General features: G+C 62.7%; 2 protein-coding genes across 3 annotated transcripts; one reads left to right on the top strand and one right to left on the bottom strand.

Annotated features, from left to right (window-relative positions):
• Positions 1-390: 390 nt before the first annotated feature.
• On the top strand, positions 391-14,496 carry CABLES2 (Cdk5 and Abl enzyme substrate 2). 2 transcript variants are annotated; one of them, XM_067708661.1, is made up of 10 exons: positions 391-1,030; positions 7,929-8,000; positions 8,096-8,188; positions 9,289-9,366; positions 9,952-10,060; positions 10,308-10,473; positions 10,855-10,958; positions 11,143-11,249; positions 11,862-12,066; positions 12,208-14,496. In XM_067708661.1, exons 1-10 carry the CDS (start codon positions 522-524, stop codon positions 12,346-12,348), a joined length of 1,584 nt encoding a protein of 527 aa, XP_067564762.1. In that variant the 5' UTR covers positions 391-521; the 3' UTR covers positions 12,349-14,496. The 2 variants fall into 2 exon arrangements, with proteins under 2 accessions (XP_067564762.1, XP_067564763.1); XM_067708662.1 differs by lacking the exon at positions 10,308-10,473 and having other exon boundaries at positions 629-1,030; positions 10,836-10,958.
• A 121-nt stretch (positions 14,497-14,617) lies between these two features.
• Positions 14,618-15,957, bottom strand: RPS21 (ribosomal protein S21). The gene is made up of 6 exons (XM_067708673.1): positions 15,864-15,957; positions 15,587-15,649; positions 15,408-15,471; positions 15,191-15,262; positions 14,761-14,816; positions 14,618-14,681 (listed from the first exon to the last, which is right to left on the bottom strand). Exons 2-6 carry the CDS (start codon positions 15,634-15,636, stop codon positions 14,672-14,674), a joined length of 252 nt encoding a protein of 83 aa, XP_067564774.1. The 5' UTR covers positions 15,637-15,649; positions 15,864-15,957; the 3' UTR covers positions 14,618-14,671.
• Positions 15,958-20,801: the final 4,844 nt, after the last annotated feature.

The following is a 20,801-nucleotide window of genomic DNA, read 5'->3' as shown; positions in this document are numbered from 1 at the left end:
CAGAAGAGGAAACAGACCTGGCACCCCCCAGACTCAAGGTCGCTTTGCTGCTGACGGCCGTGCAGGACTCTGTCTGGGGCTGAAGGCCCAGCACCGCCCGCCTGCCTGCCACCCCAGGCAGGTGCCTTCTCCCCTCGGACTCGCGGTGTCGTCTTCAGTCACTGGGGGAGGCCAGGGGGCACCGCTGGCCATTCCTGGGGCTCCCGGCGGGTGGTACAGCTCCAGCGCCCCGCACGTCAGATCCCCGCCCCCGCAAAGACACACACCCCAAGAGGGGAAGTGCGCTGGAGCCTAAAGACGAGGCTTTAAGAACGCTGACCACGAACGCCACAGCCCAGCAAGTGGAACAGAGCACTGGCGCCCCGGGGCCGCGACTTCCGAGTCAGGGACTCGAACCCGCGGCACCTCCACCGCTCGCCCAGAGCCAGGCCTCGGGGCTTCTCCCGGCTCCCCCTTGGCCGCCTCGGAACCCGCTCTAGGACCCAAGGGAGTCGCTCCCCCCCCCCGCCCCGCGCTGGCCAATGGGCGGGCGTGACGGCGATATATTTGCATACGGGTGCGCCCCGGCCAATGGGCGGCGGGCGCGGGCGCATGCGCGAGCTGGAGGGCGGTGGCGGGCGGGCGGCGGGCTCAGTCGGAGGATGGCCGCGGCTGCGGCGGGTGGGTCTTCGGACCAGTCCCCCGGCCCCGCCGCCCGGGCCGCGCCGCAGGCGCTGCGGCGGCGAGGGGATTCGCGGCGCCGCCAGGCCGCGCTCTTCTTTCTCAACAACATCTCCCTGGACGGGCGGCCCCCGAGCCTGGGCCCGGGCGGCGAGAAGCCCCCGCCGCCGCCGCCGCCGCCCACCGAGGCCCGCGAGCCGCCCGCGCCGCCGCCGCCACCGCCGCCGCCGCCGCCCGCCCCCCCCGCCGGCCTGCCCCTGCCGGGACCCGCGGGCCGGGCCTCGGCGCCCCAGGGCCTGCTCAGCCCCGCGCCCGCGCCCGCCGGCTTGGGCCTCGGCCTGAGCCTGGGTTTGGACGGGCAGCGCCAGAGGTGAGTGTGGCCCGGGTCACCTGGGGCCTGGGGGGCGGCGGGGTGGCCTGGGGCTGGGTCACCGCGGGGGTCGGGGTCACCTGGCGGAGTCACCCAGGGCTCAGGGTTGGAGGCAGTGGAGTCGCCCAGGCAAGGAGTTGAGGTGGCCTGGGGGCCCGACAGCCCGGGACACAGGGTCGGGGTGACCTGGGGGCCATCAGCGCAGTGAGCAGGGTGGCAGGTGGCCCTGGGCTGGCTCAGCTCATAATGTGGGGTTGAGGTGACCTACAGAAGATCAGGGTCAGCTCGTGCCACAGGGTTTGAGTGACCTGTCAGCGTAGGACTTGGAGACCGGGAGGTGGCCCTGATCCCCTGTGAGCCCCAGACACCAGTTGGGGTGTCCTGGGCCCTGTCAGTGAGGGACAGAGGGTTGGGGTGTCCTGCGCCTTGCCAGCCCCAGAAGGGAGTCTTGACTGGGCCCCACCATCCTAAGATGTCAGAGTCGGGAGTCATCTGCAAGCTGTCAACTCCCTGGACACGGATGTTAGGGTCTCCTCGGGCCCCGTGAGTCCCCAGACTCAAGGGTCATGGTCCCCTTAATTCTGCCACCCCTGAATACGGGGTCAGGGTCCTCTCAATCTTGTCGGTCCCCTGAACATGAGTCTGGGGTTCCCTCAGCCCTTATCAGCCCCCAGATACAGAGCCCTGTCAGCTCCAGACACACCCCCCTCCCCAGCCCACTGTTACCAGTCCTGCTGGCACAGGGACTCACAAACACCCCCTCTGGGTTCCCCTTCGTTCTCTAAACTGGGTGACCCCCTCCATGTGGGCCAGGGATCTTCCCTGTACTGTGACATCTAGCCCCAGAGTCTCCCACACCAGGCCAGACCTCCCAGCCCCCCATCCCACAGCTACTGGTCACTGGAGGCCCCCCCATTACCCCTGCCTCCTTTGTCCACTCTGAGCTCAGGGCCCCCGGGCCAGTCACATCCCAGATCGCAGGCACTCCCCCTGCCCTGATTTCATTTCTAGGAACGCCTCAGCCCATCTCAGGGCCACCCCCACCCCTGAGCTCTGCCCTTCTAGTCTGTGCCCCCTGCCCCAAAGCCTGCTTTCCTCAGCCGGCAGACTCCAACGGAGTGGTCCTGTCTCCTGGCAGCCATCAGCCCGAGGACAGTTCTCCCTTCACGCCAGGTCCCATTCGAGTCACTCCGCACGCCAGGGCAGAGTGGCAGGGACGTCCACTGTGTGAGGCCTCGAGGGTCCCGCTCACCTACAGCCAGGCCTGCGCTGTGCCCTCCTCTCCCGGCCCCGCAGCCCTGTGTGTGGTGCTGGGCAAGCCGTGTGTCATTCAGCAAACAGTTCAGGCGCCCTGGTCGGGGGCCAGGCCCTCGCTGTGAACCGACAGGCCAGCAGCCTGGCCCGCGAAGCCCTTCGAATGCGGGGACGCGATGAAGCGCCTGTAGCCAGGAGCCCTGCCTGGCCATGGGGCTTGATGGTGCTTGTGCTGCTTCTGAAGAGCGTGCGAGGGGCCCAGGCTCTGGAGGACACAGAACAGGCTGGGATGTGGCACAAGTCAGGTGCCCTTCGGTGTTCCCGCTGCACCCTCCACGGTCCCTGTGTCCCTCCTCCCCTGGCCTGGCCTGTGCAAGGAGCCCTCTCCTGCCCCTCCCTCCCACTTGGCCTTCAAATCCCCGTTCAGATGTCGCAGGGCCGCACCTGCCCCCCCAGACTCTGTCCCTCCTCGGTTTCTGCTGCCGAGCACAGGGCCCAGCCCTTGGATCTGAGAGTCACTGACCCTCCCCTGACAGATGGCAGGCTCCCGGGGTGGGCACTGTCCGTTTCTCTCTGTGCTCCCTGGGCCCAGAGGCAGGGCCGCAGGTAGTCGCTGCTGAGTAGCAAGGGGGCTGCCAGCTGTAGGCTGTGGACTTCGAGGCTAAGTTGTTCTGGGGAATGGAGAGAATCCTGAGGGTCTTTTCCCAAAGTCTGTGTCATGAGTGTGGTGGTCTGACCCAGGCTTTGGGGACAGACCTGGTTGGAATTCCAGCTCCACCTCTCAGGAGCTCTGGGACTCAGAGCAGGTGGCACAGCCTCTCTGAGCCTCAGTTTGCTTCTCTGTGAGATGGGTTTGTGTTAGGTACTACCTGCCGGAGGGGCTGTTGTGAGGTCTGCTGGGTGGCCAGGGCTCAGCGAGGGTGACGGTGGCCCGGCCCGGGGAGTGAGGACTTGTGTTACATCCCGGTTGCCCAGGGTGTGCTCACAGCTCAGCCCACGGTGGGGAGTTTGTGTTTCATGCTCAGGGCATAGTCTGGTGCGGCTGTTGCTGCTAAGCCAGTGAGTGACTCATCAGAATCCTTACCTTCCTCCCTAGAACTTTGCTTTCATTTCGACACCACGGTCACCTAGCGCTTACCCGGTTTCTGGGCTTCTCCGGATGGGTCAGACACAGGCTTGCAGGTCCTCTTCCTGCCCCACTAGACCGCTGCGCCCTCCTCTGTCATGTTGGCCCTCCTCTCTCCGGGGGTGGGGGCTTGGAGGCTTCAGGCAGCAGCAGGGTCTCCTCTCACAGTCCTGGAAGTTACAGCCTGAGTCAGGGCGTGGGCAGGGCCTTGCTCCTGGGAGGGCTCGGGGGTAAGGGTCCCCTAGATGTCCTGGGCTTGTGGCCACAACCCTGCAGTCTCTGACTCCGTCCTCACACAGCTTCTCCTTGGTGTCTCTGTCTTCACCTGGCGTTTCTCTCTGCCTGTAAGGACACCCTGACCCAGCTGGTCATCGGGTCAGGGCCCAGCTTAAGGGCTTCACCTTAACTTGGTCACACCTGTGAAGACCCTATTGCAGCTGTGCTCGTAGTCACAGGTGACAGGGGTGAAGACTTCGCATATTTTGGGGACACTGTTCAACCCCCAGCAGTCGTCATTAGTCGTTAGTCCAGGGCACTAACACGGGGGAAGGTGAGCCGGGGGCGTGGCCGGGTTAGCTGGGAGCAGAAACCCCTGCGATTCGGAAGGGCTAGGGCTTGCGCAGGGTTGGCCCCGAGGAAGGGCCTGGGATTTTAGCTGCCGTCTTAGCCAGGAGCCGCCTAGCGCTCTGGAGGCTGCCGAGCGCCTGTCCAAGTTAAAGCGATTTCGGTGGAGTGTCTGGCAGTCTGTTCACATCACTGATTTGGGGGTTTCTTGCTCTCCAGCTGGAAAACGGCTGGAAGTGGTCACCGAGGTTGGAGCCTAGAGGGGGTCCAGAGGCCTTGCTGAGATGGAGGCCGGCCCAGGACCACATGTGGGTCCTGTCACCCGGGGAAGCTGGCAGGGACTTGGTGAGACAGGGTACCTAGGGCGACCCACTCACTCAACAAGGATGCACGACGGCCTGTGATGTGCCAGGCCCCGTGCTCAGGCCCGAGTGAAGCGGTGGGCCGGCCGGACAGGACCCCTGCCCACACTCTCCTGCCAGGGGAGGGTTCAGTGTCGTCGTGCTGGCCCCTGTCAGCGGCCTGCCCGTTCTCAGACCGGCTGAGCCCACGCACAGCAGCCCCTGCATGTGGCCCCTGGCTCGGACTGAGTGGTCTCCCAACTAGGCAGGAGCCCTTCTCTTCTCAGCTGGGCCATTTTTTCAGTTACAAAGTGAAGGAGTTTATCAAGTGGAAACAATGTCAAAAAAGTGGCGATTTCTCTTCCTGCCTGTCTCTGGGGGAAGGCGAGTATGGGCCACCGGTTTGTAAAGGGGCAGCTGTGAACGTGAGCCAGTGGGGTGGTCCCCTGTGCCCCCGACCCCATCTTCCCTACAGAGTCCAGCGCAGGCGGCCTCGGGCCAGTCGCCGCCATGTGGGGGGACACCATCCCGTGTGCCTTGGACGGCTTAGCCGGGAGGGCCTCCTGGCTCCCTGGGACTTGCATGTGCCCACACGTCGGGGAGTGGGAGGGTGTTAGCTGAGGCGGCAGGAGCCCAGACTTTGTTCTTTGTAGTTTGTTTGTAGCACTTTTTAAACAGAGTAACGGGCATACAGGGAGAGGCGTGCACATCCTGACCACCGACCAGCAGGACCCGGGGTGCGGCACCGCCTGTCCCCGCTCAGGTCCTCAGCCGGGCCCTGCACACACCGCTTCCAGGGGCCTGCTCCCAATGGAGTCCACGGCGGGATTGCTCCCAGTGGGGGTCGTTTCGGGTAGAGCTGCTGGAACGTTCCTGTCGTGCCTACAGGCTCGGGCCAGCGTGTGGTCAGTGTTGGGATTCTGAGCCGTTTCCAGAGTGGCGAGTGCTCAGGGGTGCCATCCTCCCAGGGCCACGTGGGAGACCGTGGAGGTCCCGCCTCGGGACTCCTGAGAGGCTGCCTCCTTGGTCGACCGGCCAGCAGTGGGTTTGGAAAGGGCGCCGCCTACGGAAGGGGCCGGGCGCCAGTCCCCGTCCTGGGACGAGCGAGCCCGCGGCTGCCTGGCGGCCCCCGGAGGGTCCCCATCCCAGCGGGGCTCTCAGCCTCCCTCGGGCCGCGGGGCCAGCTCCTCTGGGGTGGGAGGTGGGAAGTGGGAGGCTCGAAAGCAACAGCCCCTCACTTGGCCAGCCTGGTCTGTGCTCAGGATTCAGGGTACCCTCGTCAGCGTCGTCCCTGTCTCTGGACCCAAACCCAAATAGCATCACGCGGACACAGGCCGAGTTCAGGAAAGGAGCCCTGAGAGCACGGAGCAGCCTTGATTCCAGCTCCCCCAACGCGGTCAGGAGGGCGGCATGGGGGCGGGTGGCAGAATCCAGGGGCAGAGGCAGCGCCGGGGGGCAGGGCGCAGCTCCCAGCCCTAACTCCCGCCAGCTCTGTGCCTCAGTTTCACCACCTGTACGCTGAGGGCTGTGAGGATTGAGTTTACGTATAAAATGCTTACAGGGAAGAAAATGTAGAAGAAAACCACAAAGATAGAGATGCACGAAACCAGCTGGGATCAGGTGTTGACGCTCGGTGGGGTGAGAGAGGGCTCCTGGAGCGCGCTGGGCCAGAGCTCAGGCAGCCCGGCCCCCAAGGGCCCATGGCTGCCTCCTTGGAGACTGCCGCTGGCTTCTGGGCCCTGTAAGCGAGGTCCCAGGCGTGCAGGAGCCATCGGGCCTCACCTGGGAAATTACCTGAGGAAGCAAGCCTGAGAAAGCCACGCGGGACTGCTGCCCGGGACCTCTGAGCCCAGCCCCGCGGGGCAGGACACGCACACCTGTCTGGGGCGTTCCCGTCTCCACCAGGCCGGCTTCGCTTCCCGGCACGGGTCCTGCACGTCCACCTGCAGTGGGGCGCCCTCTCAGGGCAGGGCCTGCCTCATCGCCCACCGTGGGGCCGGTGCTCACCAGCCCCTACCCCAGGCCTCCTTGGGTGCTGGGTGTCTGCCTGACGTGCCCCTCCTGCTGCCCCCTTCCCACCTGGCCTGACCGTGCCAGGCGTCGTCTGGACACCAGGGGTCCTGCCAGGGGGAGGGTCCCGTGAGATGCTGCAAGGAAGGCGGCAGCAGGGCAGGCTGCAGCTTCCGGGAGCGGCTCCGCAGCGAGGCTCAGCCTCAGGGAACGGCTGCCGTTGACACCTGGGCACCTGCCCGGCCCAGGCTGAGTGTGACACCCGTGTTCCTCCATCTCGTAAACCACGGTGACCTGAGCCCAGGAGGAGTGGGGCAGCAGAGCCCGGCTTCTTGGCTTTGTCCTGAGCGGTCCCTGCTGGTGGCCTTGGTGGCAAGAACCTGGGTGTGTGACCTTGACCTGAGGGTGCAGCCTGTGCAGGGTTTCTGGGCCCAGTGCCAGGTGGGAGGCTGCCCTCCCGAGCTCCCTGTGTGCTGGGTGCTGGTAAGGCCCCCTCCTGGGATGGTTTTAAACCAGACCAAACACCCGGTTTGTCTCTGGGACAACCCCAGCACTGTCAGCACCTCAGAGGGCTGGGGGCAGCCCCCGACTGTCATCGGGCAGCTGGTCTTTGGTTCCCTTTTGTGGTCACCGGGACACACTCCTCCCCGACCACCCAGCACGCCTGGGGGTCTCTGGCCTTCAGCCTCAGACGTGACCTAAGACCATTTGTGTCCCCTCCCGAGGAGTCACTGAGGCCATCTCCCCAGCCCAGGGGGCCTCCTGACCACGCAGCCACATGTCTGGGTTCAGACTCCCCTCTGTGTGGGTCTAATAGAAGCGCTTTCCTCCCTGTCCCTGGGCAGGGCTTTGGTCTGGGAAGAGTTCTGGCCGCCAGGCCTGGACGATGCTGAGGTGGGGCTGCGGGTTGATGGGTTTCTGGCTCCTTTATGCTCCCAGGGGTGAGCTGAGAGGCAGGAGGCAAGGGTGGGGGAGCACCGCAAGCTCAGCACGCCCACTGTGCTTCCGGCGACAGGCCCAAGCAGACACCTCCCTGACATGCATACCAGGACCGCTGCTGCCCTGGGGAGGGGGAGGGCCACGTGTGAACTGAGCCTCAAGTCAAGGGGGACGTAGCCACGGGAAGATCTGGAGAAAGAAGTTTCCAGACCGAGGGAACAGCCCCTGCCAGGGCCCTGAGGCCGGGGGCGGGGGCTGGTGCAGGGAGGGCGGCCCAGCCGAGGGGGAGAGGCTTCTAGGTGTCCTGGGCCGGGGCAGCACTACACGCTGAGGTGGGCGGGAGAGGGTCGGCAGGACGTGGCAGAGCCACCGCGGGACCCTGTGCAGCCCCACCATGCCCCCTTCCCGGGACCCCTGGCTGAGCTCCGAGAGGCGGTGGGCAGACCAGGGCCCGGCCAGCCATCCCTCCCGGTGCCATGTCCCCCTCAGGTTCTTGTGGCCTCGGGTGGCCCTGCCCAACACTCAGGCCTCACCGCAGACCTGCTTCTGGCCCATGGCCTGGGGGCCCCGTCGAGACCTGAGACGCAGGCTGGGCCTCTGGGAGGAGGGCGCAGGAGGCAGCTTCTGGACAGTACCCTGAGGCCCTGCCGTGTCCTCTTTACAGAAGGCGCGTAGGCTCCCAGCGCTGCTCGCTCGAGTTTCTGGAAGACACGGTGGGATGTGCCTCGCTTCAAAGGTAAGGAGCCCTGCCTGCCGCTTGCACCCCCGTCCTTTCTCCTGGGGCCAGAGAGGCTCCCAGGAGGGGAAGAGTGACCTCCTTTTCACCTGCAGAACCAAACATACATCTGGATCCCCAAGACACAAAGGCCTGAAGAAGACGCACTTCATCAAGAACATGAGGCAGTACGACACCAAGAACAGCAGGTACCAGCGTGTGCCAGCCCAGCCCCGCCCTGTGGCTGCCCAGCGGGTCCTCCCTCGTGCCCGGTGGGGTCCGGGGTCCTGCCCTTGTCAGCAGCCATTTCTTCCTTCAGCGCGCTAAGGAATTGCTCGCCCACACGGCCCAGCCCATGTCCCTTCGGAAGTGGACCCTCTCCCCATCCCACCCTCTTCCCTCCGTATTCACCAAACGCTGGGGTCCTCAGCACGTCCGGGCGAGGAGCCACCCGGCCACCGCAGCCTTGAGTAGAAGTCTAAAACACAGGGATGCTGGAAACGCAGTGGGAGCAGGCAGAGTGGTGGGCTGTGTCTGGGGGAGAAGGGAACACAGAGGGCATCTGGCTTCCCTGAACGGGGCTGCAGAGTGATAGCCAGTGCCCAGCACAGCCCTCCGAGGCCCTACGTCTGTAGAAGCCCCGTCCCTCGTGCCCCGTGTCCCTCACGCTCTGCCCTCCTGGCCTTGAGGCCACCGTCCTGACCCAAAGCGTCTCCAGACCGCTCCCCTTCCTGCTGGAGGCCGTGCCCAGGCACCTACCAGGCAGCCCTGGTCGGGCAGTGCTGCGTCTTCCCTGCGGTGGCTGTAGCTCGGACAGTCCTGGAACCCCAGCGTGGTCCCCAGCATGACAGGCTTGGCCCAGGAGCAGGCCCCGGGCAGACTGAGCGCCGGGCTGGCTTCAGTGGACCCTTGGTGCCCAGGGTCCCAGCCAGGGAAGGGGGTCTTCCACCGTCGTCCTCCCTGCTGAACTGGGGCCGGGCTGGGCAGAGCCATGCCCAGAGGAAGGAAAGGCCATCCTCTCTGCTGTGCGCCCCACGCAGCGGCCCCTCTCGGGCCACTTTGTCTCGGAACATGGAACTGGGCGCTTTCTGATGCCGTGAGGCCCCTGCCCTGCTGGGATGCCCGAGGATGGGCTTCCCTGACCAGCCGTCCTCGGGCACGCGCCTCTGCCTCTGGTGTCTGCACAGCCTGGCCTCTCTCGTATGAACCGCCATCCCGGGCGTCCCCCGATGCCTGGGGCAGTTCCCATCTGAGTCTAGGCAGGAAGGGAAACGCCTGCCGCCCTGCCCTGACCCCCTCCTTCCCGCAGGATCGTGCTCATCTGCGCCAAACGGTCCCTGTGTGCGGCCTTCTCGGTCCTGCCCTATGGAGAAGGCCTGCGTGTCAGGTGAGCGGCTGGTCCCCACCGGCCGGGAGCTCCACACCATCGCAGCCTCACACGGGGCCAGCAGACCAGCTTCTGCCGAAGCTGCTTGAGAGCTCGAAGGCCGTTTGGGTCCTGGTCCTCGGGGAGGGGCGCGTCTGCACCGTTATCCCGTTTGAGCTGCTAAACGTCGGTGCCTGGGATGTTCCTCCTGGCGGGACACTGCTGTGCATCCCGTGACCAGGCCAGGCAGCTGTGCCCAGCGCATAGCCCCGGGAAGAGGGAGATGGCTGTCGGGGTGGGGACGGCGCATCGGGACCTGTGTGCCCGAGGGTGTGGCTGCAGGTGGAGGGCGCACCCCTGAGAAGTGACTTGAGGTGAAGCCGAGGCCGGCCCACCACCAGGGAGATTGAACAGGAAGGGCCTGGGACCAGGAAGGAGCTGAGACAGAGATGGCTCTCATAGCGGGAGTCCTCGTGACCCCTGCTGAGGCTGCTACAGGGCCTCGAGGGTGTGGAGGTGGGGCGCTGTGGGCCCCTGGGGCTCAGCTCCCGCCTGCGCAAGGTCGGGGGCGGGGCCGGCAGCTCTGTCCCGTCCCGTGCGTTGCAGTGACCTGAGGGTGGACAGCCAGAAGCAGAGGCATCCGTCCGGCGGCGTTTCCGTGTCTTCCGAGATGGTTTTCCAGTTGGAAGGCGTCGAGCTGGGGGCGGATGGAAAGGTAGGAGCAGACGCCCAAACAGGCCGGTCGCCTCGTGGGGGCCTGGTGACGATGGGAGGTCGGGGCCCCCGAGGCAGGGAAGAGCTCCGGCTGCAGATCCCAGATGAGGGGCGGGGCGTTCTGGAACCTGCAAGCGGGGAGCAGCGTCAGCCCTGGGCGGCGGGAGCTGCAGCGGTCAGGAGGGACCTGGCTGGACCTCTGGTCCTGGACGGGGCGGCGGGGCTAAGCCCGATGCACTGCCTGCCAGGTTGTGTCTTACGCCAAGTTCCTGTACCCCACCAACGCCCTGGTCACGCTCAAGCCGGACAGCCATGGCCCGCCACCTCAGCCCCGGCCCAGTGCCCCCCGCGCTCTGCTGGGGCCCAGATGCAAACCCATGCCGCCCAGGGCAGCGCCAGCTGGCTCGGAACTAGGTAGCCCAAGGGCCCTGACCGGGAGCAGGGCAGGTGGCCCAGTGCATCCCATCCAAGCCCATAGTCCTCAGCCCAAGCCTGGGGAGCGGGTCCGCCGCAGCCTCTCAGGAGGGGGGCCCCAGAGCGCACGCCCTGTGCTGCCCCTGAGCCCAGCCGCAGAGAACCTGCACCCACCGATGGCTCTGGGCGGGGGCCCCTCCTCATCAGGACGTCCTCCCCGACCCCGGCCCCCGAGGAGGGGGACCACACCTGGAGCCCCTGACCCCACTCTCCTTGTCCCACGATGACGCCCTCAGCACAGCTGCTGCCTGGCACTAGGCTGGGGTTGGCCAAGCCACTCACCGGGGCTTGTGGTGGGTCAGGGCTGCCCTCTGCTCGCAGGGGCCGACGCGGGGGATGCCCTGGAGTACAACCCTGACCTCCTGGATGACCCTCAGTGGCCCTGCGGCAAGCACAAGCGCGTCCTCATCTTCGCGTCCTACATGGTAGGGGCGCTGCCCAGGGCTGGGCTGCGGGCCGGCACCGGGGGCGGGGGCAGCTACGCGCCCTGGGCCCAGCCTCACCCACATCTTGGCATTGTTCTCTCGGGCCCGGGGCCTCACGGTTGCAGGCCCAGGTGGCGTGCAGACGCCCCTGGGGCTGCATGGGGACGGTCCTTATCCATCGCAGACCACAGTGATAGAGTACGTGAAGCCCTCCGACCTCAAGAAGGACATGAACGAGACCTTCCGGGAGAAGTTCCCGCACATCAAGCTGACGCTGAGCAAAATCAGGAGGTGAGGAGGGCCGAGGCGGGCGTCCCCAAGCCCGCTGCCGCCAGGCCGGGTCCACGCAGACCCCTGAGCTTGAGAGAGGGACGCGCCCCTCCTCAGCCCCTCCCGCCATCCAGCCAGGCCAGTGCCAGCAGCTCCCCTGCCGCCTTCTTGGTCAGGTGCCCTCGGTGCTTCTCATACCCGCCCACACCTGCAGGGCTCCTCCTCACTGGTGCCCACAGCCCCTGAGCCGGGCCCTGTGACCGTCCCCACTTGATAGATGACGAGGTTGAGGCCCCACAGCCAGAGGTCCAGACTCTGCCTCAGCACGGCCGCACCTCAGGGCCTTTGCACTGACCTTCCCTCCCCACACGGCCCCCTCACTGCCACAGGAGCACGGGGACTCTGTCCTCCGGGGGGTCCCCTTAAGGACAGTTGGGTGCCGCGGGCCCAGCCGAGGGCCAAGTGGAGACCAAGACCAGCCTGCTGCCCGCCCACCAAGACGTGGGCCCTAGCGCCGGGCCACAGCCTCTGGGAGGAAATGGCGCTTTTCTGGTGGCCCAAAGGCACACCCCTCAAGCAGGGACATGGGCGCTTCCTGGCCCCAAAGCCCTTGGCTCCCGTGTAAACCCGCAGTTTGAAACGCGAGATGTGGAACCTGTCTGAGGAGAGCGGTCTGGAGCCCGTGACGGTGTCCATGGCCTATGTGTACTTCGAGAAGCTGATCCTGCAGGGCAAGGTCAACAAGCAGAACCGCAAGCTGTGTGCGGGCGCCTGCGTGCTGCTGGCCGCCAAGATCAGCAGCGACCTCCGCAAGAACGACGTGAAGCAGCTCATCGATGTGAGTATGCACGCCCCTATCCCCCCGCTCCCGGCTGCGGGAGGCAGGACCACCCCCCACGCCCAGACCCAGCCACCTGGCCGCCTGGCCGGGAACCGGAGGAGGGGCCGCAGCTCAACCCCTCTGTCTTCTTCAACACAGAAGTTAGAAGAAAAGTTTCGGTTCAACAGACGGGATCTGATTGGGTTTGAGTTCACGGTGCTCGTGGCCCTGGAACTTGCTCTCTACCTTCCCGAGAACCAGGTGTTACCTCATTACCGACGCCTCACGCAGCAGTTCTAGCGTGGCCCGGCCCCTGTGGGCGCTCCTGGCACGTCATGGGCCGGCGGGCGCATTTCCAGGCACTGGGTGTGGACGCGCGGCCCTCGCCGGCTGGTGCCACCGCTCCCCCACGCCCTGGCTTCCCTGGAGGGACATGGCTTCCATTCCAAAGCACACCACACCACCGCAGTATTTCGGAGAGCCCTGCTGCGTTCCTCCGTGAACAAAATGTGGGGCTTTGTTGTTTCTTTTTTTCCTGTGCCTGGTCTGGCATCAGGACTTAATGCTGCGCGGTGGTGGATCCTGACTTCACAGCTTTTCTCCTCTTTGCATCACCCAGCCTTCTGCTACCATCGTAGCCACTGCACTAGTGTCTTGTGGAGATCTGGGTCTCCAGACCTCACTGCACGCGCTGGATTGCCAGCGTGAACCTGTTGGGGCATTAATCTCAGCTGTTTGGGGTTTTCGGACGTGGAGACCGCACTGTGGAATCCCCACTCCCCCCTCGGCCCGGCTCCTTCCCAGCCCAGCACAGCCCCCTCGGGGGGTGTGCACCCACCTACCCACATCCACACACACAGCTCTGGCGTCAGCCGAAGCCAAGGATAGCAGACCCCTGGTTGGTTTTAGTCTCGTTTTTTTACTCTCAGACTTCGGTTCTTCCAAGGATCACATCACTGTGAAGTCCCGATGCCCTGTTGGGGGTCACACACCCCAGCAGGCCTCTGGGCACAGAACTAGCCCACCCCACGCAAGGATCCGTCTCACCGGGAAGACCGCCCCTTGCCCACGACACTGGGGACCTTCAGGATGACTGGATTGCTGGCTCTTGATCTTCCTAGGCAATATTGTGGAGAAACCGTGTTTACTGTCGTGTAGGATTTGGTTCTTTGGGTCTTTTTTCCTGAGGGAACAGAAGCCGGTTAAACGGCGTCTGCTGAAGTTGTGACTTGAACCACACCTGAGCCTCCAGCGGGGAGGAGACTGACCCCTTCACAGCCCTGCCTCCCCGCAAGGGTCGGGCCAGCGTTCTTCCTCCCGGCAGGAAGTGGGAGCCGCCTGGGCCAGAGGAGCCGCCACACCAAGCCGACCCCAAAGGCCGGTCGTTGTCCTTCTGGGCAGGTGTGTGCCCGGCACGCCAGCTTCTCTATGCTACACATGGCCCAGTTCATCCACTTGCTGCCCAACCAGAAACACTGAAGACCGTGGGCTGGAGCTTCTCCTTCACGGGTCAGCTGCTCTCAGAAAGGACCGTGTTGGCTGGGCCATTAAGCTGCTTCCCTACTGCTGTCCCATAAGCTTGTCACTGGAGGGGCTCCGGGACAGCCCCACCCTGCATCCTACGCGTGTGCACCGGTGCTTTTGCAGAACAGAGGCCAGCCCTCATCAGAGCGCTCAACCACCAGCAACTTGAGACCCCAGCAGGGGTGCAGGACGGCGGCTCCCGCCCTGCTGGCGGCTCTTCCTGCTTCCTCAGTCAGCCGCTTGGGCTAAGGGAGGAGAGGGGGACAACTGCAGGACGGAGCGTGAAGCCCCAGTCTGTATCCTGACCTTATTTATTGAGGAGTGCCTCTTCCCCGTCTTCCCCAAGATGGCTCCCACACCTGACGTGCACCAAGGAGGGCTGGAAGGATGAAGCTGCTAGGCCCCAGGCAACCCTTCTGCAAGTGACCTGTCCAGCCAACACAGCGTCTCAAGGACACTCCTGTTACAGGCACTGCAGGGGACCGACTTACAAAATGTATGTCCTGGTTTACAATTCAGCCTTGAGGAACACATCTTCCTGGAAATGTCTATACAGATGTTAGAATGGCTGATACAGAAACTTTACCTGTTCATGTAGTGAGAATTAGTCATTCACCAAACCCGTCTGTAACCTTCCCTTTAGTGCACTGCGTCCTTTTTAATGTCAACAGCTGCCACTGTGTGGTACTCAAATGAAGCCAGTATTTAAGGCATTAAACTCCAGCCTAAAATGTCACCGCCTAGAACCAGCCCAGACATCTGTATCCAAGGGCCTGGGGCCACGCCCTCAGTGCCTAGGAGGTGCTGTGGCCTTAAATGAGCGCTTAAGTGGCCATCTGACCTCACTGTCTAGTCAAGTGTCATGGATCTGTTTGCAAAAAGTAATGTATTTGTGCTTTAAGTAAAATTTGGTTTTGCAACGTGTCATAGGCTGCCCTTCAGCCGGCCAGCCCCTTCCAATCACAGCAAAACGCCAGCCCCGACCCTCCAGAGCACAGAGGAACCCTCCCTCCCCCCACCCGAAGCACAGAAGTGAAACAACAGATAGGTTTTCACTCTTTATTTATAACACACGTTCCACATCCAGGATCCTCTCCAGTCAGAAGTTCCTGGAACAAAAGGAAGAACTTTAAAACCTAGTCTCCAAAGACATCCTGGGCCTCTGTGCCCAAACCCCAGTCCTCTTACTTTGAGACAATGCCGTCAGCCTTGGCCAGTCGGAGAATGGAGTCATCTGACTCGCCCTAGGGGAGAACGCACATTGGGACCAGGCGCCCTGCTGGCCAGAGGTTCAGCCACACTGCCGTCCAAACCGACCAAGGGTAGACACGCTAGCATCAGGCAGACCCCTGACGGTACAGGGGTCAGACCCCTGGGGCTGGAAGGAGCTGTGATAACTGGGAAGCTCCAAGGTCATCGCCTGCCTGTTTTCTCAGGGTGGGCCCTTTCTTGGGCCCCCGAGCACCCTTTTCCACCCCCAGGAAGGGGCTGGCAGCCAGCACAGTCCAGTGCAGCAGGCTGCAGTCTCTTCTGCCAACGAACCTGCTCAGGTTGGGAACAGGGAGGGAGATGCCACTCCGGTTCAAAGGCCCGCTGAGCGAGGCCGGGGAACACTCACCATCCTGCGAATGGCCCCGCAGATGGCATAGGTTTTAAACTGGCCGTTGAACCTGCCTGTCACCTTGTCAACCTATGAATCGAGAATCAAGAATGGGGGTCACAAAGAGGTGCACCCAAACGCCTTCCGGTCTAAACCTGGGGTTTGCGAATCGACGTGAGGCCCGCCCAGACCTCGCCCCTCCCCAGGGGACAAGCCGTCCCGCCGCCCGGCTCACCTCGGCCACGTTCATCTGGATGGACGCGTGGTCCTTGGCGCCTATGATGCGGTTGCTGGCAGAGCTGCGGGGGGAGCGCAGTGAGCGGGGACGGGGCTCGGCGAGCGAGGGGCAGGGAGAGGGCTCGGCGGCCGGTGGCGGCGGCGGGGGATGGAGGGACCGGGGCGGAGGATGCTCACCATTTCCGCGGCACGTACAGGTCCACGAACTCGCCGGCGTCGTTCTGCATGTTGAGGGAGCGTCTGTGGAGCCCCCCGCAGCGCCGTGAGGACGGGCCGTGTCCGCGCGCTCGGGTCCGTCCCCGCCCCGCACCGACCCGGGCTCCGGGCCGCCACCCCGCCCAGGCCCCGACCCACGCACGCCCGAGTCCGTCCCCGCCCCGCCCCGACCCAGGCCCCCGCGCCGCCACCCAGCCCGGGCCCCGGCCCCGACCCCGACCGCGGCCGCGAGACCTACCTGGTGGCACCACAACGAGCGCGAGCGCAGAGAGGAAGGGCCTTCTCGCCCGGCAGTGCTATTGGCGGGTGGGGCGGGGTCTTGGCGAGTACTTCCGGGTCCCGCACGCCCCCGCGACTCTACGCAGAGAGCAAGGCCGGCCGCTCTGACGCACTTCTGCTTCCGGCGGGTGAGAGCCTCTTGACGTCTGGCGACCGCAAGGTGGCCGCGGCCGCGCCTCGAGGGCGAGTCGCCGTGCTGGGCGGGTGGCCGGCGCGGACTCGCGAGGGCGCCCGCGGGCGGGTCCCCGCAGCGGTGGGCTGCGCCTAGGGCGGGCGCTTCCCGTCGCCGGGACCGCCCGGTGCCCGCGGCCGCTCAGGACCTGCGGACCCGGGGGGCGAGGGCGGGGGCCGGGGGCCCTGGAACGGGCCGCGCTTGTCAGCACGTGAGAGCTGCGGACCGGAGCGCTTACCCCGGAGACAAGCCGGGCATCACGAACGTGGACGCAGGGGGGGCGCCGTTGGTTCTAAGAGCGAAGAGTGGGGAGAGCCCCTGCGGTCTTGAGGGAGGAGCGGCAGGGCTGGGGTGGGGGGCGCCCTCCCAGGCCGTGGAAGACAACCCCTCGGGAAACCAGTGCCTGAGCGGGGAAGGAGCTCGGCCAAGCCTCGTGGCAGAACCAGGTCGAGCCGCCCCAGCCCTTCCCTCGCCCTGCACCGGCCGGCCCCTGCCCAGGACCCCTCCCCCCACATCACGCCCACTCCATCCTCCACGGAGCAGTCTCTCCTGGTGCTAAGGGTCCGTTAAGGAAGAAAATAGGAAAACTCCAGGCTGCAGAGCTGACTTCCCAGGGTCCCCCGCCCTGCGTTCCTGGGGGCGTGCCCTGCAGCCTCGACTAAAACATCCTCCTGGGCTTCATCTCGCGGAGGAGAGGGAAGGCCCCTCGTGGGTGGACTCCAGACCCTGCGCACTTGGCCTCCGCCTGCTGCCCGGACTGAGCCTGGCCGTGGAGTCTCCGAAGTCCAAATGCCCCTTTGCTTGACACGCCCTCCCCATCCTCCCAGTCTGGGCTCCCAGCTCACTGCCCAGGGCTGTGTCTGCTCACCCTGTGGTGACGTGCAAATGCTCCCCATCAGCTTGGCCACACGGTGCCCCATTTGAGTCACTGCCAACTTCTGTGCGGCTCTGGGAGGGTTTAACATCTGGGCCTGGTGGGGGCTGAGGCCACCAGTTCCCTCGTACCCGGAAACCAGTGCTCGTGCGGGCAGTGTGTCTGCTGTTGCTTCCGCTGGGCGCCAGCAGCTGGGCATCAGGAGTGAGTCACCGAGGCCAGCGCCCTGTAGGAAGGTCACGCTCCATGTTCATGCCAGCCGTGAGAGATGTGTGCTTTTTCCAGGACCCCCAGCACGTGCACAGACATTACGTGTTTATGTTTGTGGTTGTGATACCGACCAGGGTTCTTGGCCTTCCCTAATCAGTAGAAATTGATAAGAAGCCAGACAAGAAATTCAGGCAAGGCTTTATCGGGGCTCCTGCTGCAGCAGGGGGGAGTGGAAACAAGTAACAGGTTCCCTTGCTAGCTCCCCAGGGGAGTCGAGCTGGTTTCTTATATGGGGTGAGGATAGGGGCAGGTCCAGGGCTCGGGCCAGAGGGGTGGCTTAGGTGGTCTGCCCACCCCTTAGGTGGTGGGGTGTGCAGGGCGCATGCGCAGGACCCTGCTTTTGCTCCGTGTACCCTGTTCTTGCTCCCAGCTCTTTAAAAGTGGCAGCTGGGTTTTTGGTCTTTTTGTATCTTTCTGTCCATAGTTTGCCTCCAGTGTGCATTATGCTGCTATTTTTTATCCCATACAGTTTTTTTGTACAATGTTGTGTAGCTCAAGGAGACGTTTGTCCAGGTGCAAGCCCTGCAGCAAAGGGCCCCAGGTGCCAGTCTGTCTCATTTGGGGGTCTGCACAGCTGGCCTGCCTGTCTGTGTCAGTGTGTGGGTCAGCCCAGCTAGGCCTGGTCATCAAGAGATTGTCTCTGGGGCTTCCCTGGTGGCGCAGTGGTTGGGGGTCCGCCTGCCGGTGCAGGGGATGCGGGTTCGTGCCCCGGTCCGGGAGGATCCCGCATGTCGTGGAGCGGCTGGGCCCGTGAGCCATGGCCGCTGGGCCTGCACATCCGGAGCCTGTGCACCGCGGCACGGGGTCCACAACAGTGAGAGACCTGCGTACCGCAAAAAAAAAAAAAAAACATTGTAGCTGAGAGGCAGGAGACGGAGACAGCTAGAGCCCCGGAGCACCAAAAAGGTGATGAGGACCGTTTAAGAAGGAAATGACTGTCTTTTCAACAAGTGTGCTGGGAAAACTGGGTCTCCACATGCAAAAGAATGAAGCTGGACCCTTACCTCACACCAATTGCAAAAATTAACTCAGAATGGATCAAGTACATAAACACAATACGTAAAACTATAAAACTCTTAGAAGAAAACATAGGACACAACCTTCATGATATTGGGTTTGGCAATGATTTCTTGCATATGAGACCAAAGGCACGGGCAGCAGCAACAACCACCAAAAAAAATTGGACTTCATGAAAAATTAAATTTGTGCATCGAAAAGACACCATTGGCGGACTTCCCTGGTGGCGCAGTGGTTAAGAATCTGCCTGCCAATGCAGGGGACACGGGTTCGAGCCTTGGTCCAGGAAGATCCCACATGCCATGGAGCAGCTAAGCCCATGAGCAGCAACTACTGAGCCCGCGTGCCACAACTACTGAAGCCCGTGTGCCTAGAGCCCACGCTTCTCAACAAGAGAAGCCACCACAGTGAGAATCCCACACACCATAACAAAGAGTAGACCCCGCTTGCCACAACTAGAGAAAAGCCCGTGCACAGCAACAAAGACCCAATGCAGCCAAAAATAAATAAATTCATTAAAAAAAAAAAAAGAGAGACACCATCAGGACTTCCCTGGCGGTCCAGTGGTTAAGACTCTGCACTTCCAATGCAGGGGGTGCAGGTTTGGGGAACTAAGATCCCACGTGCCTCGTGGCATGGCCCCCCAAAATTTTTTTAAATAAAATCTTCTTAAAAAGACACCATCAACAGAGTAAAAAGGCAACCCAAAGATGGGAGAAAATATTTGCAAATCATACATCTGATAAGGGATTAATATTAAGAATATAGAGAGAACTCCTAAAACTAATCAACAACAACAACCGAATTCAAAAATGGGCAAAGGGGCTTCCCCGGTGGCGCAGTGGTTGAAAGTCCGCCTGCCGATGCTGCCGATGCAGGGGACGCGGGTTCGTGCCCCAGTCCGGGAAGATCCCACATGCCACAGAGCGGCTGGGCCCGTGAGCCATGGCCGCTGAGCCTGGGCGTCCGGAGCCTGTGCTCTGCAATGGGAGAGGCCGCGGCAGTGAGAGGCCGGCATACCGCAAAAAAAAAAAAAAAAATTGGGCAAAGGACTCCGAAAGACATTTCAGCAGAGGAGATATACAAATGGCCAATAGGAACATTTAAACATGTGCAGCATCCACTAATCATCAGGGAAATGCCAGTCAAACCTACAACGAGGTACCACTCACACCCACTATAAAAAATAATATAAAAATAAGTGTTGACAAGGATATAGAGAAATTGGAACCTTTGTGCATTGTTGGTAGGAATGTAAAATAGTACAGCTGCTGTGGGAAACAGTATGGTGGTTCCTAAAAAACTGAAGAACTACCATGTGATCCAGCAATTCCACTTCTGGGTCATTTACCCAAAAGAATGGAAAGCAGTGTCTTGAAGAGGTATTTGCACACCCATATTCACAGCAGCATTTTTCACAAGAGCCAAGAGGTGGAAGTAACCCAAGTGTCTATGGGTGGATGAACAGATAAGCAAAATGTGGGCTGTGCATACAGTGGAACAGTATTCATCCTTAAAAAGGAAAGAGATTGTGACACGGGTACAGAAGACGAACCTTGAAGATGTTCTGCGAATTAAAATAAGCCAGTCATAAAAAGACAAATGCTGTGTAATTCCACTTATATGAGGTACCTAGAGGAGTCAAATTTAGATGGAGAGTAGAATGGTGGGAGCCCGGGGCTGGAAGATGGGAGTGGGGTACTAGTGTCTAAGGGGTATAGAGTTCCATTTTACAAGATGAGAAAGTTCTGGAGATGGATGGTGGTGACAGCTGCACAACGTTATGTATGTGTTTAATACTGCTGAACTGCACACTTAAAAATGATCAAGGTGGGGCTTCCTTGGTGGCGCAGTGGTTGAGAGTCCGCCTGCCGATGCAGGGGACGTGGGTTCGTGCCCCGGTCCGGGAGGATCCCACGTGCCGCGGAGCGGCTGGGCCCGTGAGCCGTGGCCGCTGAGCCTGCGTGTCCAGAGCCTGTGCTCCGCAATGGGAGAGGCCACAGCAGTGAGAGGCCCGCGTACCGCAAAAAAAAAAACCAAACGTTTAAGACTATAGGTCACGCACGCATGCACACATGTGGGCGCACACACAAGACATCACAGTCTCATCTTCCCCGGGGTGGGATCCCAAGGCCAAGATCTTCAAAAGGAAGCCCTGTGACCCCACCCTCGGGCCTGTGAAATCTGGATGAGCCCACCCCACCTTTAAGAAACCCTGCTGTCTGAAGTCTCAGGTCCCACAGAGGAGCCAGTGGTCCCTGAAGGGAGCCTACGTGGGCCTTCCATCAGCAGGGCCTCCTGGCATCTGAAGTGGCCGAGGGCAGCTACTCAGGCTGGAGGCTGCCAGAGGTCAGGAACCTGGGGAGAGGTGTCACCACATCCCACTTGTACTCTCCCCAGCAGCCACTACGGGGCGCCCAAGAGCTGCACCTGACCCTGCAGGCAGCCCTGCGAGGGGCCCAAGGGCAGAGGCTCACCTGTCCACTCTCTGCCCACTTTCCTGCCGGCTGAAGGGGGCCGGCCACCTCCCTCAGGCCCCTGGCCCCTCGCCCCTTGCCCGAGGG

This window comes from Pseudorca crassidens, chromosome 15 (genome assembly GCF_039906515.1).
Source record: "Pseudorca crassidens isolate mPseCra1 chromosome 15, mPseCra1.hap1, whole genome shotgun sequence".
Taxonomy (NCBI): Eukaryota; Metazoa; Chordata; class Mammalia; order Artiodactyla; family Delphinidae; genus Pseudorca; species Pseudorca crassidens.
This window is presented reverse-complemented; position numbering and strand designations above follow the sequence as displayed.

Bases quoted from the DNA above. Each gene is read 5' to 3' on its own strand.
- CABLES2 (XM_067708661.1), top strand. From the start codon at position 522: ATGGGCGGGCGTGACGGCGATATATTTGCATACGGGTGCGCCCCGGCC. The intron at 8,001-8,095 runs GTAAGGAGCCCT...TTTCACCTGCAG, and splicing joins GGATGTGCCTCGCTTCAAAG to AACCAAACATACATCTGGAT. The intron at 8,189-9,288 runs GTACCAGCGTGT...TCCTTCCCGCAG, and splicing joins TACGACACCAAGAACAGCAG to GATCGTGCTCATCTGCGCCA.
- RPS21 (XM_067708673.1), bottom strand. From the start codon at position 15,636: ATGCAGAACGACGCCGGCGAGTTCGTGGACCTGTACGTGCCGCGGAAA. The intron at 15,472-15,586 runs GTGAGCATCCTC...CTCCCCCCGCAG, and splicing joins CTGTACGTGCCGCGGAAATG to CTCTGCCAGCAACCGCATCA. The intron at 14,817-15,190 runs GTGAGTGTTCCC...GTTCTCCCCTAG, and splicing joins GCGGGGCCATTCGCAGGATG to GGCGAGTCAGATGACTCCAT.